This window comes from Scylla paramamosain, chromosome 25 (genome assembly GCF_035594125.1).
Source record: "Scylla paramamosain isolate STU-SP2022 chromosome 25, ASM3559412v1, whole genome shotgun sequence".
NCBI lineage: Eukaryota > Metazoa > Arthropoda > Malacostraca > Decapoda > Portunidae > Scylla > Scylla paramamosain.
Window position 1 is genome coordinate 21,590,893 of NC_087175.1, and position 18,857 is coordinate 21,609,749.

At 39.5% G+C, this 18,857-nt stretch overlaps 1 protein-coding gene across 3 annotated transcripts in view; it reads right to left on the reverse strand.

Annotated features, from left to right (window-relative positions):
- Nucleotides 1-6,519: 6,519 nt before the first annotated feature.
- The window catches only part of LOC135113355 (uncharacterized), a 77,146-nt gene continuing 64,808 nt past the window's right edge, over nt 6,520-18,857 (reverse strand). For all 3 annotated transcript variants that reach the window (XM_064028611.1, XM_064028612.1, XM_064028610.1), the window contains 9 exons: nt 18,621-18,800; nt 16,243-16,308; nt 15,015-15,123; nt 13,020-13,145; nt 12,418-12,558; nt 10,300-10,413; nt 9,158-9,388; nt 7,397-7,603; nt 6,520-7,096 (listed from right to left, as the gene is read on the reverse strand). In XM_064028611.1, coding sequence (XP_063884681.1) covers nt 6,834-7,096; nt 7,397-7,603; nt 9,158-9,388; nt 10,300-10,413; nt 12,418-12,558; nt 13,020-13,145; nt 15,015-15,123; nt 16,243-16,308; nt 18,621-18,800 — 1,437 coding nt within the window. In that variant the 3' untranslated portion in view covers nt 6,520-6,833. The remainder of the gene's footprint in view (nt 7,097-7,396; nt 7,604-9,157; nt 9,389-10,299; nt 10,414-12,417; nt 12,559-13,019; nt 13,146-15,014; nt 15,124-16,242; nt 16,309-18,620; nt 18,801-18,857) is intronic.

Consider the following 18,857-nt stretch of genomic DNA (forward strand, 5'->3'; position numbering starts at 1 on the left):
ACAATAGGAAATAAACAGTAGTCTTACATAATGCCATATATCCTGTCAACGAGCTGTATAACCCTGTCTTACTAATGATTTAAGTGTTGTACTTCCCCAGTGATACTAATTACATCTCAACGACGTCATCCTTTTTCTGTTTTATTATTGAAGGATCATAACGTCAATTTAAACACTTCGGCGTCCGTCCTATCACGCTTACTTTCGATAATGTCTGATGGCAGTTATTGTCAGGGTTATTCAAGGGTGTTTAATAAGGTTTCTGCGTTATCAAAGGATAATATATTTTCGTGATTTTTGTGATTCTTCTTCGTCAATGAAAAATAAATGAAAAAAATAAAAAATAAACACCACTGAAAATTCGACTAGGGACTTCTCTACATGAAGTTACTAGGATTTTCAATGTTTTCGCGATTCTAGTGACAGTTCATCAAATATTCTGCATCAGCGAAGGAAAAAAAAATAACCCAAATAAATATTTTTACAGAATTCCAGAGGATGTTTTTGGAGTTATAAATTAAGCGCATTTTCATGACTCTTGTGATAGATTAACAAAAAATCAGCAAAAATTCAGCATCACCAGATAAATTAAGCGCATTTTCATGACTCCTGTGATAGATTAACAAAAAATCAGCAAAAATTCAGCATCACCAGAGAGAGAGAGAGAGAGAGAGAGAGAGAGAGAATGTACAAAACATCACTTCAAATCCGACTTGGGAATTTCTTTGAATGAGGTTAGTACGATTTTCAAGGTGGTTTCGCGACTGTAGGGACAACTTAGTAAGTATTCGGCATTATCAGAGAAGTTACAAATGGTCACCCAAGGATGTTCTTGGAGTTATCAAGCGCATTTTCACGATTCTAGCGGTAATTTAACAAAGATTTTGCGACATTAGTGAAAAAAAACCCACCAATGAGAACCTAATGAGTAATTTCTATGGATTCTGAAAATTATGAGAAATCAAAGCGTTTAAAAATGTTTCTTTTTTTTTTCTTTCTAAAGGATGTATTACCTGGAGTCTTCAAGTTCATTTTCGTGATAATCTTATGAAGATCCTGCATAATTAATGAGAAATACGCCCTTGAGAATCAGAGTAACCATCACTATTGCTTCTGAAACACCCCTTGAGAGAAAACAAAGCATTTTGAAATATGGGAAAGTGAAAATTTTCAAACGTATTTTCACGATTTTAATGATAATGCAACGAAGATTCTGGGTTACCAGTAAGAAAACCTCCATGAGAACCCGATTAACCATCACTGAGGTCTCTGAATATAAAACATATACTCTTAACAGGCTCTGGAGGCTGTTCTTGGAGTTATCAAGCGTACTTTCATGATTCTAATAACAGTTTATCAAAGATTTTACACAATTATAAAGAAAAACATCCAGAAGAACGCGACTCATCATCACCGTACCCTCTCAAATTAGTCCTTATGAGAGAATGTTTTAAAAAATATGAGATGTACCTGGAATTTTTAAGCGTATTTTCATGATTGCGGTGATAGTTTGAAGAAGATTCTACATCATTAGTAAGAAAAACGCCCTCGAGAACTCAACTCATCACCACCGTGGCCTATGAAAACAGTCCTTGAGAGAGAACGTAGTGTTTTTAAATATGGGGACCTTGTGTATTTTTCTTAGGAACGTACTATCCAAGCGTATCTTTATGATTCTAGTAATAGTTCAACGAAGATTAGGCATAACCAGTGAGAAAAACATCCAGAAAAGCCAACGCACCGTCACCGTGGCCTATGAAAACAGTCCTTGTGAGTGAAAGAAGCGTTTTAAAATATGGGCCCCTGTGCTTCCTGTGGTTTCCTCTCAAGTTGCCGCCGCTCAAATACCGTGACAGGTACACAATGCTTTACCTGGCATTCACACGTCTATTAGTTCCGCCGCCTACATGTTAGATGAGGCCTAATTAACCTGACAAAGCCCGGATGCAGGTGAGGCGGTTCAGATGAGAGGGCGGGCACGCAGGACAGGTGGAAAAGGAAGTTTGGTTTAGGTCAAGTTAGATTAGATGAGGCTGGTTTGTGTTATTTTAGGTTAAGTGACGTAAGGCTCGTCAGTGTGTGTGTGTGTGTGTGTGTGTGTGTGTGATTAGCTGGCTCTCTCTCTCTCTACTAATTACAGTCTCCATAGCGCTCTCTCTCTCTCTCTCTACTAATTCTCTCTCTCTCTCTCTCTCTCTACTAATTACAGTCTCCATAGCGCTCTCTCTCTCTCTCTCTCTCTCTCTCTCTCTCTCTCTCAGGCCTGTGCTTCTCATTTCGTTGTTCTAACTATATCTGATAGACTGTAGTAGAAGTTAATAGCAGTTTCAAGGATCTTTTCGTGATTCTAGTGTTAGTTTAACAAGAATTAGCCATTACCAAAGAAACCTCACCCTTGAAGAACCCGACTGCGTGGCATTTGATAAGTAGCCTTTATGAGAGAACAAATCGTTTCAATTTACGGTCCTGTATTTCACCATTCATGTTCTTAGCTTCCGTATTCTTAAACGTTAAAATGTCTTACCTCAACTACCTTGAACAGGCTTTGGTATAAGACACTGGGATCTTCAATCTTATTTCCGTGGATCTAGAGACAGTTTAGCAAGATTCCCGCACTATCAATGAGAGAGAGAGAGAGAGAGAGAGAGAGAGAGAGAGAGAGATCCACGTGAATTTAACCTTTCATCATCTCTGACGTTTTGAAGTAGCTCTGATGAGAGAGAGAGAGAGAGAGAGAGAGAGAGAGAGAGAGAGAGAGAGAGAGAGAGAGAGAGAGAGAGAGAGAGAGAGAGAGAGAGAGAGAGAATTAAATATACTCTTAATTTTCATCAACATCAAAGGTTCTTATTCCTAAATGTCTCCTCGCCTTTTCTCAACTACTTTTGATGAGGTGAAGTGGAAGTTATTGTTTATTTTCATGAGTGTTTTTATTATTCTAGTGATAAGTTAACATGAATTCGGCATCAAGGGAAAAACACAATGAATACCCGACAAATATTTTTTTTGGCCATTGAAAAAAAAATTATCTTGTAGAATAAATGGAGAGGGGAGAGGCTGCTGAGAGAGGAGCAGGATCGCAACCAGTGGAGACGACCCGTATGAAAATGGGAAACACCAACAGAGGAAGAAGGAGAGAATAAACAGTTTCAAAATACGTCTATATTCAATTAGCAAAGGAGAGAATAATCCGTTTCAAAATACGTCTATATTCAATTAACAAAGGAGAGAATAAAGAGTTTCAAAATACGTCTATATTCAATTCACAAAGGAAAGAATAAACAGTTTCAAAACACGTCTATATTCAATTAACAAAGTTCATTTTAAGACCTTTATGCTCAAAAGTTTCGGCGTCTAATCTCAACTAATTTTATTAAGTTTCAGAGTAGTGTTCAAGGATACTCTCATGATTATAGTAATAGTTAAACAAAAAAGATTCTGCATCGTCATCATTGGAGAAAAACACTGAGAAGCAGAGTAATCATCTTTGTGACCTTTTTAAAACAGTCCCTATGAGAGAACAAAGATCTAAAATACGAGCCTTTTTCATGCGTGAAGGAAGCTGTCCAAAAGCAGAGAGAGAGAGAGAGAGAGAGAGAGAGAGAGAGAGAGAGAGAGAGAGAGAGAGAGAGAGAGAGAGAGAGAGAGAGAGAGAGACGCTTACTTGCCGCTCCCCAAAAAATAACAGAAGAGGTTCCAGTGAAGATCAATTTACTTTATTTAGTTATGAAGTGGACATCCACCTTTCAACATTCTCTCTCTCTCTCTCTCTCTCTCTCTCTCTCTCTCTCTCTCTCTCTCTCTCTCTCTCTCTCAGTCTTTCCCGTGTTCCTCCCTGACAGAGACCAGTGTAACTATTCAGAAAAACCCCGCCACACTCCTTTACAAACAGGATGTTACCGCTGCCTCTAAATAACTACTTGTAACTGGTATTACTTAACCTGACCGCATGAATCAACAGAAAGGGAGACCTCAAGGGCATCTGTGTTTACTTTTACTTCTATTAGTTTCCTCAGTGTTGCCAGGTGGCGAGAGGTATTTTTAAAGGCGATTTTTGGGCCTTATGATGACCCCTGATGTTTCGTGTGTGTGATGGAGGGAAACTGAATAGCTAATTGAATGGATAAATAAATTTGGAAAGTTAGGAGACGGTTTTCTTTGCAGGTATTATGTTGAATTGCTTTCGACCTACTGGTTGATTGACTAGCTGACTGACTGAATGATCCACTACCTAAATGACTGACTAGCTGGCTGGATGGCTGAATTAATGACAGATTGACTGACTGACTTACGGAGTGATCTATTAGCGGACTTCACTGACAGCCTAATCGTCAGACTGACTGATTTACTGACTGACAAACTAACTTGTTGACTGATTGACTGACTACCTTAGTGATTGACTTGCTGAATGACTGACTGACTACGTGACTGACTTAATTTATTGACTAACTGTGTGTGACTAACTGGTTTGTTTACTAACGAACTAACCAACCACATAACTGACCTGCACAGACAAAGGCTTGACTATTTGTCTTATGAACTGACTGAATGACTGCATGACTGACTGCGTGAATCTGTAACTGACCAACTGAGCGACTGACTGGCTAAATGACAAACTACAAGTCTCAATGTTACTGGCAGGCTTTACACGTCAAGGGGACAATAGCCTAAAAATTCTACAAGAAGGAAAGGGAGACAACTGGAGAGAAAAGATCTGGGTCAGTATTTTCAAACGTTTCGGAATCTTATCTTGTTTACAGCTGACAGGCTAAAGTCAAAATTTTTAGAGTTTTCAAGGGTGTTTTCGTGCTTTAAAGACAAAAGATAGTAAGGAAAACGAGCCTACACGTGGCAGTCCCTGTATAAGACTATTTCCACGTGTCATCTCTACCCATAGAATCTGATTTCATTTAAAGCCTCTTATTAACTCAGCACTATTACGGAGTTTATTCCATTCATCTATCACTTTATTCGAGTCAATTTCTTCCTGCTTCTTTCATTAAAACTTCATCAAGGTTCAACCCGTCACTTTTTGTCCTGATTATTGACCTTAAGGATTTTGTTTGTCACCTTTTTCATATCCTTTTTACAACTTAAAATACCTCTATCAGATCCCCTACATATATTCTTTACTGAGAAATATAAATTCAAAAGCTTCCACGTTTCGCTTTATATATATATATATATATATATATATATATATATATATATATATATATATATATATATATATATATATATATATATATATATATATATATTTTTTTTTTTTTTTCCATTCCCTACATTTTTTTTCATTCCCTACATCGTTTTAGTCACTTAGTTCTACATCATGAATAGGAAAAAACACCCATGAGAAAAATAAACACCCATGAGAACCCACCACTGTAGGCATCTCAGTGGCCTAGCTTTGAAAACAGAACCGATAAGAGAACAAAGCGTTTCAGAATACGAGTCATGAAGTCAGGCAAAGGCATACAAGAGTACATGACTGGAATTCAAAGCTGCTGCTATATATGTATATATCCGGTACATTTACATTTTCATCAGGGTGATTTACTGAGGAACTGCATGACTGTTGCCGTAATGAAGTAGTGTCACGCGAGCATATATTTTGCTTGCTTGTTATTAGTTACAGCGGCTGTGTTCAGGATATCCGCTGATCATAAAGCATTGACTATCACGCTATGGGACGTTACTGCTTGCTGGGTAGTGTGGTATAGTGTGGTGTGGTGTGGTGTGGTTGTGGTGGGGTGATGTGTGGTTGTGTAATGGTGTGTGAAAGTGCTTAGTGATGTAATATTGTGGTGGTGTGGTGAGTGTGGTGTTGCAGTACTGTAGTGGTGGGGTTGTAAGGTTAGATGTGGTAGCACGGTGGTGTGGTTATGTGATGTGATTGTGGTGGTGAGATGGAATAGTAATGTGGTTAGGTGTAGGTGTGGTGGTGTGGTAATGTGAGGGTGACAGTATCGTGGTGATGTGATGCTGTGGTGGTATGGTGTGATGAGGCAGTGTGGCAGTGTGGTGGTGTATGGATATCTGTGGTAGTGTTGTGGTGGGAGGTCGGCATGTCCTTTCCCTCCCTGGTAACTTCCTTCGTGCTTCGACATTTCAGATCATAATACAAGAAAATGAATGAGGAGGCTACAGATGACCAGCTGACCTACACGAGACAAATCCTGAACACCTACACAGGGCAGCTCTCATGTGTGGACTTCCTACAGTCTGAAGTTGGAGTTCTGCAGGAAGCAGGTTTTTCAAACTATTGCTGATTGGCCAAAGCATAGTCACGTGCTACCTATCAACCATACCTTTTGACAGCAACTGCATCAGGACCTATTAAGGGCAGCATGAATCTTTACAAAACCATCACAAAATCACAAAAAAAAAAAAAAAAAAAAAAAAAAAAAAAAAAACTGCATCACTACAGGCAGAGGCCAACCACTGAAACCTCCAACAGCAGATATCTAAGATTCAGCAGAAAAATGAATAACTATTCATTAAATTTTTAAATTACAGACATGAATTTCCTTGTTTATTTAAATACCAAAAAATGTTGAAAGATTAAATATGACAAGTCTGCGGGTTACCACATGGCAACATTATACTTCCTCTCAATTATTTAAATACCAAAAAATGTCAAAAGATTAAATTAATTTAGACATAAGTATGCAGGTTATCACATGGCAACATTGTATGGTTAGAAGAAGGAACTGCAGATCTTCAAGTATAAAATATGATATCAGTCATTTTCTTTCAAATCATTTCACCTAGTGGCTGTCTATACAATGTGACCCAGGCTAGGTGAGCAAGGGAGGGACATGCTACAGGGTGCTTCAGGCTGGAGGAGGAAGGCCCAGACTACACACACACATTCTGCAGTTGGTTAGAGGGTCTGTTACCATAGTGACAGGACAGTGTGTAGGGCAGATGGAGAGTTCCGGAGGGCAGGGGAAGGCAGAGGTGGGGAAGTCACACACACACCTAGGGCAGTTAGTGGCAAAGTCGATGATGTACTTTATGCCACAGTCTTGAGGGCAGATGAGCATTTCAGGAGGACAGGTGCTGGCAGTGATTGTGGTGGTGGTGGTGGTGGTATCTACACAAAGGCAGGCAACAGTCACATCAGTACAAGAGTATAAAAATTCATGAACGGAAGTGACAAAAAAAAAAAAAGTACATTGAAACCAGCCACCAAAGCCGTTTTTTGGGGGATGCAAAATGTGAAGTAACTTTAGTTCAGTTTAAGTAAAATTAGATTCACTGATTTAAACCAATCCTAGCTCACCCATCAAAAATATAGGTGGGTGATTTTAAAGTGGTCCAAAACTACAGGAATACACTGAAAAGAAAGATAAAACCAGAAATAGTCCAAAGAACACGGGCAATCACCACAAACCTGTTGTAGTGGTGTCGCTCCTGCCACACACATGCAGACACTCATCCAGGGAGTCAAACCGGTTGTCATTCCCACCACAGCCTGAGTAATAGGCCGGGATGCAGGTGCCAGTGCTTGGGGCATAGTAATACTTGAGTTCAGCCTCCCTGCAGGTGCCAGCATCCCACCTCATGTAGCATAGCAGTGGCACTGGAGTGGCTGGAGTCACTGTGGACCAGAACATTCTATCATGTCACACTCTGGGCCACATTCTGAAACACTTCAGCACCAGACCTCCATTACATCCAAAAGATTATAGTTGAAATTACACAAGTTTGATTGCATTTTTATGGTTCTAAAGACAAATTAACAAGATTTCTACATTATTAACGGGGGAAATTCATATGAGAACCTGACTAATTCTGTACCCTTTAAAATGATGGTGAGAGAACATTGTTTCTGAAAACGGGCCTCACTGGTAGTGGTGGTGGAGCAGTGCTTCAATAGATCACATGTACTCCATGAAATAAAACAATTCAATGGAGATGGTGCAGAGCACTGCATTATAACTTCACATGCACCCACAATGTCATGAACACTTATCAATGATGGTGGTGAATACTGCATGAAACCTTTTATGAACCTACCAGGTAATAATGCAAGTACAGATTTTACAAGCTACATAACCTGTGTTTCATGCACATCTACACACATCTAAGTCTATGTAATCTTAATATACAAAGAATAAGAACATACATGAAGTAGATGAACTCAATATACGAAGTAGATGATAATCAGCAAGGAGTAACAACACCCATGAAACATTTCAAAATGCCATTACAGAATTTTTTCAAGACAATCAACTATCAAAGTGTTGGGATAGGCTCCTTTTCTGACACACAGCTCTAAATCTACCAATTTCCTCAAGAAACTCCTGTCATGTGTTGGGAGATATGCGAGGTGTGGCCAGAGTGAACTGTGGGGTGACTGATAGCATGGCCACCCGGCAATTGGAATGTCCTGGGTTTGATCCGCAGGTGATGTTTGCTCTTCTGGCCAGACTCACTCCCTCCAACAAGAGAGAAATGGAAGCAATGGAAACAAGAAAATTAGACCTAAAACTATTTCTGCTAGATGAGCCTAAGAGAGAGAGAGAGAGAGATAAATTATAGTATTAGAAATTAGAAAAGTTACTGTCCCAAGCCCATGTCACATATGAGCAACGTACATTTTTTAAGCATCCAAAGTGAAGTGGTTAACAGATTCAAGCAAAAGTTATTGGAGTTTAATTTTTCTAGAGATAAAGATTGTGCCAAAGGGAAGAACACCTACATATAAGAAACCAATTATGTAATCTATGAGGTCTTTGAAAATAGTCCTGATGAAATAAAGCATTTTAAGAATAAATCCCTCTATACTACATTTGCCTTAGTATACAATACATATCCTATATGTCTGTCATATTAATGCTCTACTATTACTACAAGCATCCTCAAACTGCTCACAAGGAGGAAGAAAGGAAGAATGGTAGCATGGCATCAGAGGAGAAATCCACATGAAGTATTATCTTAAAACTTACAAGTTAAAAACTTGATTCAACAATTAAAATGAAATAGTGTACCTTTATATACATATATTCTCATTCTCTGCACATACATTACACATCATCTTGCATTACTGTTTCATGAAACACACAAACATGACTGATCTGCCCTGTTCATGCTTATTCCTGCTCATTCCTGACTATTACTGTTCTCTGAGCACTAATTACTGGGTCCATACCTGTTCTGGAGGTGGTGAGGAAGCCACACATCGCCTCACAATCCTCCTTGGTGTCAAACTTATTATGGTTTGCACCACAGTGAGTGGAGAAGAACTGATAGCACCTGCCACTCTCAAAGTCGTAGTACCACTGCAGGACGGGGTCACAGAGGCCAGGTTCTGGGCGCAGTCCGCACACAAAGGATGGGGGGAGTGTTGAGAAGGTGGAGACAGTCAGGGTTGTGCTGGAACCTGCAAAAAGACAATTTCTTCACTGCATATAGCTGAAGTAATGAAACCATTTAATAGAGCTCTGCAAAGACTAAGAACAGGTGGTGTCAGTAGAGGTGTCTGCTAGATACTGCTATTTTGCTTAAAACATTTTATAATACATTGCTACTTTGAATAACTGCATAAAGACCAGGAACAAAATTTTTCACAAAGTATTAAAAGTCTCATCTAATGACAAAAGACTAGACAATGACTAACAATGCAGCAAGTGACCAAAAAAAAAAAAACTTTGTAGTGGACAACCATTTAAAATAAAACATATAGAACCTTTTATTTACAAAAAAAAAAAAAAAAATCCAATGTTAAGAGATGCCTTGAACTTATATTAAAGATTTAATATATATATATATATATATATATATATATATATATATATATATATATATATATATATATATATATATATATATATATATATATATATATATATAGTGTGTGTGTGTGTGTGTGTGTGTGTAACAGATCAGTCAAATACAATAACTAAGGAAGCATGAATGCAGGATAAAACAGAAATAAATCAAATGATTACACTGCATTAAATGACTGCAGAAAACAAGACTGAATCCTGTTAAAGATCAAGCAATAAATACATTTGATATGGAAAGATTCAAACCACTAACATTTGCGTATTGTAAGCAAATAACAATTGATAAAACAATTTTGTGGCATTGTGGGTGTCTGGCTTGTCAGTGTGTGTAATTTAATCAACTCTGGTGTGCATCATCATACAAGACCCACATGAAAACGACTGTCCATCATCATCATACAAGACCCACATGAAAACGACTGTCCAAGTGCAAATACACTACCTTAAAGAAATGTCATTACACTCCATTAGCTTTTATACACTGATCACAAGCATGAATACTTACACTCATCAAAGGAGCAAACGATGCCTTTGTTGATGCACACACAAAGGTTGCAATCGCTGATCCGCCACCGAGACCCGTTGGTGCAGAACTCCCCACCCAACTTTGGCAAAAAGTCTGAAAATATATAGTCTTATCAGAAGCCTATTGATCTGTCAAACACTTCATCCTCAAAATTCACTTTGAATCTTAAGTGGTATGACATGGTGATGATCTTACAAAGCCTAGTAATTCCCACCAAATCACAGGAGCCATTATTCTATTCACCAAGACTGTGCAATGATAATATAACATTGCTAACTCAACGCCTCTGCGTCTGGGATAAAATTGCGCAATCCCGTGGTTTCATCGTGTAAAAATTTCAGCAACGCTACAGAAATATTCCTGGATCATCCACAGTTTCTGGTTTTGTCATGCATGGCTTCCTTCTCACTGACTGCCTTTACTGTTCAGGTGCCATTCAGCTCTAGTGTTCTGTTTGGATTTGGATTTGTGTAGCATGAAGCTACACTTTGATGTTTGTGTAGCCGATGCAGTAAAGATAAAGAAATGTTCCGATTAGACGACTTATCTTTACCAACATTTTCATCCACATAGCTCCAATGCCACCTCCTCCATCTCTTAAAGCTAAACTCTCAGACTTTTAATGACAACTCCACACTGGGTTCCTCCTCCGACTATATTATGCCTGTTATAGAAACTCGGTTTTTCTCCCATGGCCATCTCTGGCCTTCATCCTCAAAAGGCTTCTAGCCTTAACAGAATCCCTTTGTTCTTTGTAATGGTGCTTCTGTATCATGGTTTTTATACTCAGGAGAGTAAAGACTACACTTGTCCTCCCTGAAAATCTCTCACTGGCACCCCAATCACCTTGTTGGTTTGGAAAATGAATTCAGAATGACTATGTAACTCACTAAAGTGAGAGTATTTCTCAATAAACATGCCAAACCCTGGCAGAGGAGAATATTGGCTAGGTGTAGGAGGTAGAAGGAGATAACAGTATGGGTCTTGTGTTAAGTAGTGTTGATTGGACTCTGTCTATCACAAGCAGACAGACTATGCAGAAGGATACTGATGCCTCAACCTCAGGGGCCACACGAGGCTCCTTCCTTCTTTCTGGCCCTGACTCTTCAAAAGTTCCAAGGCAGATACATGCTCTCCTGCATATGCAATGTACCCAGGCAATGCATCCAGACAGAAAGAGTGAGTGGGTGACCACCTACACATGCAAAGTACCCAGGCAATGCATCCAGACAGAAAGAGTGAGTGGGTGACCACCTGCACATGCAATGTACCCAGGCAATGCATCCAGACAAAGAGCAAGTGGGTGGTGACCACCATGTGCTGATAACACTCTGGAGGCAAATCAGAGAGGCAACACTCAATACACCCCTCCCTACCCCCTGCAGGTGTTAAGGAAAGGACAGCCAAGAGAAGAGTAATCGCCAGCAGATGGGATCACATGAGAACACCAGGAACCACAAGGCCCACCAAGGACCACAAGGGACGCCTTGAAGGACAGGAAGGCATGTCGCTCCACTACTCTTCGTTCTCACATCATGGTGAATTCAGGTGGCCACCAGTAGCCACCCACCTAGAGCTTGACCTGTGGCCACCAGTAGCTACCCAACCTAGATCCCAACTCTGCATGGATCGTCCATCCATACCCACCACAACTGCACAGACAAGCATTATAGGATCCCTAAGTTGATAGTTCAATTAGGGAGGCAGTTCCACCTCATGGTCTTTAGCATTAGAGAGCTGGAATTTGTTTGATAGGAATCCTCCTGTCTGACTTCCATCTTGTGAGTGTTGTAGTATATGTATTTATTTCACTCAAATCAGTTACTTCAGTTTTATTTGTTACATACATTTTTTCAGAAAATGTAACCAGGGAATCAGCACTTGCCTTCCCTGCTCCAGCTTCTCCTTCCATTACCCAATTTCACTGCTAGCTAGAAACCCAGGTCCCATGTCCTGAGGTATGGAACATCACCCACCGCAGGCAATTGGGCCAGTGGGAAGGAAATATGCTCCAAAGCCTTACACACATACATTAGACCCCTAACTTTACCTTTTGAGAAAATTTGAAATCCAGCCAGCTCAACATCCAGCACTCACCTTCCGTACAAGAAATCAAGGTACACACTGGTACTGATCTGCTCTCAGTACATCCGCATCTATTACACTCCTGTGTCCATGAGGAGCCAGCAACACAGAAACCTTCCAGAGGAGCAAACAGAGGGTGTGGCACAAACACTCCTGAAACAGAAAAACATGTGTTCAGCATTATGAAAGAAAGATTGTATGCAAGTGGAACAAGGTCATAATAGGAGAGGAAAGCCACTTGGAAGGTGGAAGTTCAAGGTAAATTAAAACAAGTGGAAGATATTCTAACATACCCAAGAACTTGAACTAGCAGAGAGGAGTGCTGGGTAGGGAGAGGTGGAGGCTGAACAGTGAAGGACAGGATAGAGCAACAAGTGTGTGGAGGCAGTATTACTAAAGATGGAAGGAATGAACAAGCAGTGGGTGTCTGGGTAAGGAGACATCACCATCCTACTGGGACCACTCATGATACTGAATTGAAGATGACTATGGTAAATTAAAATATGAAGCACAAGAGATAACAGCAACAAACCTGCACTTCTAATATAATCCACACATTGCACAAACAAGTCATTATGCCTTGCCTCACCTTGCCACATCTCACCACACCTCACCTTTAATCTGGGCCAGGAGCAGTTTGCTGTGCTGGGTGATTTTCACCATCTCAATCAGCCACATCCGCTGCTCTGTCTCAGAAACTCCACCTTGATCCATCAGGCAAAGATCCCGTTCACAGGCATCTACAAAAAAACAACTATGCTGTAAATCTAGTCATACCTGAATGTAAATCAGCAGATACATTACAAATTTCTATTCATTTAACAAAGATATTCTCTGGTTTAGTCTCTTGTGTGTGGCAACCATAAAGTAGAAGAAACTCCACAAAGGTGACATCAGACCTGGAGTTGCATCTGTTCCCCAAAACCAAACTTGACCAAGTTCCATCCACAATAAAGCAAACACATTCTCCAAGATAAAGGTCCAGGCAACAATTAGTTACTCAAATGATCTGAAATGGATTTACTGCTTAATATAAACTGTCTGGGGAATGAAAGATACACATTAAGTGGCTGGATCCAAATACACATGCCTGAATACAATGTTGAGCACTGAACATCTCTGGCTCAGGGTTACTGATTTGCTGCATACAGTACATTTGGATAACTTAACTGGCACAACACAATATAAGGGAGCAAAATGCAAACAAAGCAGGACCTATGCGATGGTACATTTAACACTATCTATCTACCCAAATATATATATATACACACACACACTGGCCTGGTGTGTATATATATATATATATATATATATATATATATATATATATATATATATATATATATATATATATATATATATATATATATATATATATATATATATATATATATATATATATATATATATATATATATATATATATATATATATATATATATATATATATATATATATATATATATATATATATACACACACACACACCAGGCCAGCATTCTCTCAAACAGAATTCACAAACTTAGCTCCATTAGACCTCAGTGGAAAGGAATATTCTTGTGGACAACTATACAGCCCAGCAACTTGTAGCACAGCTGGCCACATACATTACTATAATGGGCATTTCAAACTAATATACTATTAATATAATGACCACCATTTTCCTTATGGTCAAAGCAAGAGGCATGTCAATAATTAGGCAGACAGGGTCACATGACACCAAGCCACCTGTTACCTCTGTGGTGAGACAAGAAAGATTATCTAGTCTATCCTTATCTACTGTAACCCTTTCAGTGTGAGGCTTTTCATCCCTTAATCCCTTATTACTTTTGAGATCCTCATTTCCTCTTGATGGAGGTTACTTACTTTTGTAGCACAAAATTTACATCTTATCTCTCTCTCTCTCTCTCTCTCTCTCTCTACCCTACATGTCAATGGGGCAGCTATACATGCATCCACTTTCACATCCAAGAGGTCCTTTGAGTTACAAGAGAGTGCTGTTCCTATGCTGTCATAAATCAATTTTCAATGCAAGTCAGAACTAGTCTAAGTAAGCACCTATAATGTCACTCACCTATGCTAATGCTATAGTACTGCAAAGTCATAATGTAGGAAATAAAAACAAAATTGACCTTTAAGAAAATATGTGGAGAACGGTGAAAAGGTAGCACTGAAGAAAAATTATGATGTAAAACATTCAGCAATGCAGAATGCAAAGGGACAAGCACTGCCAGTGTCATAGCAAAATGGTGCAAGTCAAGACTGTCAAACTGAAGACTCCCTGCCATAAAGGATCTTGTCTCATCCAGGATCCATACATCAGACAGGCTGGCCAGGAAGCAAACATGCAGTGCATCACCAGCCCCACTCCCTCCTATTTACTGAGTGAGTGACGCAATTATTCCCCATTATTTTTTGCTGCTTTATCTCTCCCTCTCCCTCCCTCCACTACTGTCACACATCAGGATAGCAGGATGGTCAGGTTCAGACAGGAGAGAGTGAGGTGGTGTGGCTGCTGATATCACAACACAAACTGCACTCATCCCACATGCTTGCTGGCTGCCCTATCTGTTACATGGATCCTGGTCTCATCTCTGTGCTCAACTTACCAACATGGAATTTGAGCTCAGTGTCCAGACCCAGCACAGGATGGAGGAACTGGCTGCACTTGGCGTGGTACTCCTGCTTTTTAGTTGCACTCGCTACACAGGAATCACTCTGCAACCACCATCATTGTGTACATAGTTACATACAAATCTATGAAAGTTACATCATGTCCATGGTTATACACAAATCAATGAACACGTCCACAATTACACACAAATCTAAGAAAATTATACCATCCTGTCCACAATTATGTTGAAATCTATGAAAACATCTAGTTAGTGGCTCTTTTATACAGAATGTACCACTAAAAGTTTAAAAAATATTTAAAACTTGGGTTAAAATTTTACTTTCTAGAATTCTCCTGTCAAAAGTGAGTGAAAAACCAAGTTCTTCCTTATGAAACAGTTGAAAAATCAGTCTATTACAAGTACAAGAGGAGGCTGCACCTGGGCCTGACATGCCTGAAGGACAAGCCTTACCTGATTGGACCACAAGCCAGTTGATCTTTGGCTAATGTTTGTTCATCCTGTACAGCATTACACTTGGCTTTTTTCTATACTACATTTTTATCACTTATTTCTTGAACTTTTCTCCTATTTTCACAAAATATTTTGAAGCAAATGCAGTGTGTCCTTGTTATGTAAAAATGAAAATGCTATCACTTACTTCTGATAACTATTACATTTGGTTGCCTGTCTCATGTATTGAATTTTTATACATTAATCTGTCTGCTTTTACTTCAGTTTATGCCCGACATTCATTCCTATTAATCATACCTAACTTCCAGACATTCATTCCTATTAATCATACCTAACTTATCTCAGTGATAAAAACTTTAAAATGTAATACAGAAGAGGCTCATACCTAACTTATCTCAGTGATAAAAACTTTAAAATGTAATACAGAAGAGGCTCCATTTAACAGTGGAAATTAAAAGATCTCCAGAATCAAAGTATTCCATTATGAAATTATTCCACCAACTAGGCCATTTTTTCCACATTTCTTGTACAAACATCTCCACTTCATTTATATATAATTTTCATTATGCTCCCATCATTCTTATTTGTGAAGCAACCAGTCACAGAAAATCTAGCCACAAAGGTGCAGATTCTCAATCCTGTAGAAAAGTTGAAATAGTGCATAAGGAAGGCCATGATAATGGCAATTCTAAATGATGGTGCTGCTGCTATTCTGCACACACCTTTATGCAAGATGGCTCAATATACTTACAGTTGTTGGACTGCTGTAGATGTTTGGCATTGGTGAACTGCACCGAGGATGACTCTGCTCTAGTGTCTGGAATGTAACAAAAATAGCATTGCACATCTGTACCTCAAGGCAAAACCAAAAACAGACAGCTGGTACATAGTGCTGACATATGCGTTCAGGGAGAGTGCTGGGACATGGTGCTGACATCAGGGTTCAGGGAGTGTTGCCACCCTAAGGGCTCAGGGAGAGTGCTGGGATATGGTGCTGACATCAGGGTTCAGGGAGTGTTGCCACTCTACCCCTCTGTACCTTACATTATAGGAACAAACATGGAGTCAATTTAAATCAGATTAACTGAAAGACAGCACCTTTTTAAAAACAAGCACTAACAGCAATATGACATAGCAGACACTTCACTAATGAAATTACTCAGAGAAACCAGTCCTAGCACCATAATGTGGCCACTGAGTAAGGCTGAGGATTAATGGGTAAAAGCAAGATTTATTTATTCTTTTTATTTATTTTATTATTTTTTTTGATGGAGGGACACCAGCTAAGGGCAAAAAAAAAAAAAAAAGGCCCACAGATGCTGGTCCCCAAATAGGGTCTGAAGCAGTAGTAAAAAACTGAAGGATAAGTGTCTTGAAACCTCCCTCTTGAAGGAAGTCATAGGAAGGAGGAAATACAGAAGCAGACGGAGTTCTAGAGTTTACCATAGAAAAGGATGAATAATTGAGAATACTGGTTAACTCTTGCAATATAGAGGTGGACAGAATAGGGGTCAGAGAAAGAAGAAAGTCTTGTGCAGTGAAGCTGCAGGAGGAGGGGAGGCATGTAGTTAGCAAGATCAGAAGAGCAGTTATGAAAACAGTGGTAAAAGACAGCAAGAGATACAACACTGTGGTGATGAGCAAGAGGCTGAAGACAGTCAGAGGAGAGGAGTTGAGATGAAAAGGTTTTGATTTCACCCTGACTAGAAGAGCAGTATGAGTGGAACTCCCCCACCCCCAGGCACATGAAGTATACTCCAAACATGGATGGATAAGGCCTCTGTACAGAGTTAGCATCTGGAAGGGTGAGAAATACTGATGGAGACATCTTAGAACACCTAACTTCATAGAAGCTGTTTTAACTAGAGAGATGTGAAGTTTCCAGTTTAGAATATAAACGGAGGATGTTCAGTGTATGAGAGGGGGACAGTTGAGTGTCAATGAAGAAGAGGGGATAGTTGTCTGGAAGGTTGTGTCGAGCTGATAGGAGGAGGAATTGAGTTTTTGAGGCAGTGAACAACACCTAGTTTACTCTGCCCCAATCAGAAATTTTAGAGATCACAAGTCAGGTATTCTGTAGCTTTCCTGCATAAACTGTTTAGAAGGGTTGGACATCTATGAAAATACATGGAAAAGTGCAGGGTGGTATCATCAGCATAGGAGTGGATAGGGCAAGAAGTCTGGTTTAGAAGATCAATGATGAACAATGGGAAGAGTAGGTGACAGGACAGATCCCTGTGGAACACCACTGTTAATAGATTTAGGAGAACAGTGACCATCTATCACAGCAGCAATAGAACGGTCAGAAAGAAAACTTGAGATGAAGTTACAGAGACAAAGATAGAAGTTGTAGGAGGGTAGTTTGGAAACCAAAGCTTTGTGCCAGACTCCATCAAAAGCTTTTGATATGTCTAAGGCAACAGCAAAAGTTTCACCAAAATCTCTAAAAGAGAATGACCAAGACTCAGAAAATCACCAGCAGAGTGGTCTTGACAGAACCAATATTGGCAGCAATCAGATAGAAGGTTGTGAAGTGACAGATGTTTAACAATCTTCCTGCTGAAGATGCATTAAAAAACTTTAGATTGGCAGGAAATTAAAGTAATAGGCTGGTAGTTTGAGGGATTAGAACAGTCACCCTTTTTAGGAACAGGCTGAATGTAGGCAAACTTCTAGCAAGAAGGAAAGGTACAGATTAAATGTGAAAGATAAAGCCAAAGCTAGAAGGCAAAGAACAAAAGAATGAAGGTTGGAGATAGAAAAGGAATCAAGGTAAAAATGAGTGAAGGCAGAACATGAATGAAGAAAACAGGGATTAGAGAAGGAAAAATGCCAAGTTGTGGAGGTAAAAGATAAGGAGGAAGGAGTGAAAGAAAAACAAAGGAGGTGAAGTAGAAGAAATTAAAGGAATGAAGGGAGAAAAAAGGGGAGAGCAAGGAAACTTAAGGGATGGAAGGAAAAATAAGGACTGAGAATGGAGAGCAAAAATGGGAAATCAAGGAGAGAAGTGGAGAGGAGGGGAAAGAAAAGAAGGAATCAAGTAAAATAAGCAATAAAGAGGTAAAGAGATACAATTAAAACCAGTATTTTGACCCAGAATATTTCATTCCTTCCTGCCCAGGCACTTACCCTCCAGGACTCCGGGAAAGCCAAGGGGTAGGTGCTGACAGGGTAGACTATGCCATCTCGGGCTGTCATATCATCACTTGGGTAGAAATTGAAGTGTCCACACAGGCCATGGAGGGAATCAGGGGTAGAGGAGAGTGTTGGGAATGCCCACACATCCATCCGATGCAGGCAGTATTTTATCTTGGGAAGAGAGAGAAGGTAACTTACAAGTCAGGTCTCCTCAAACATTTTGTGGTC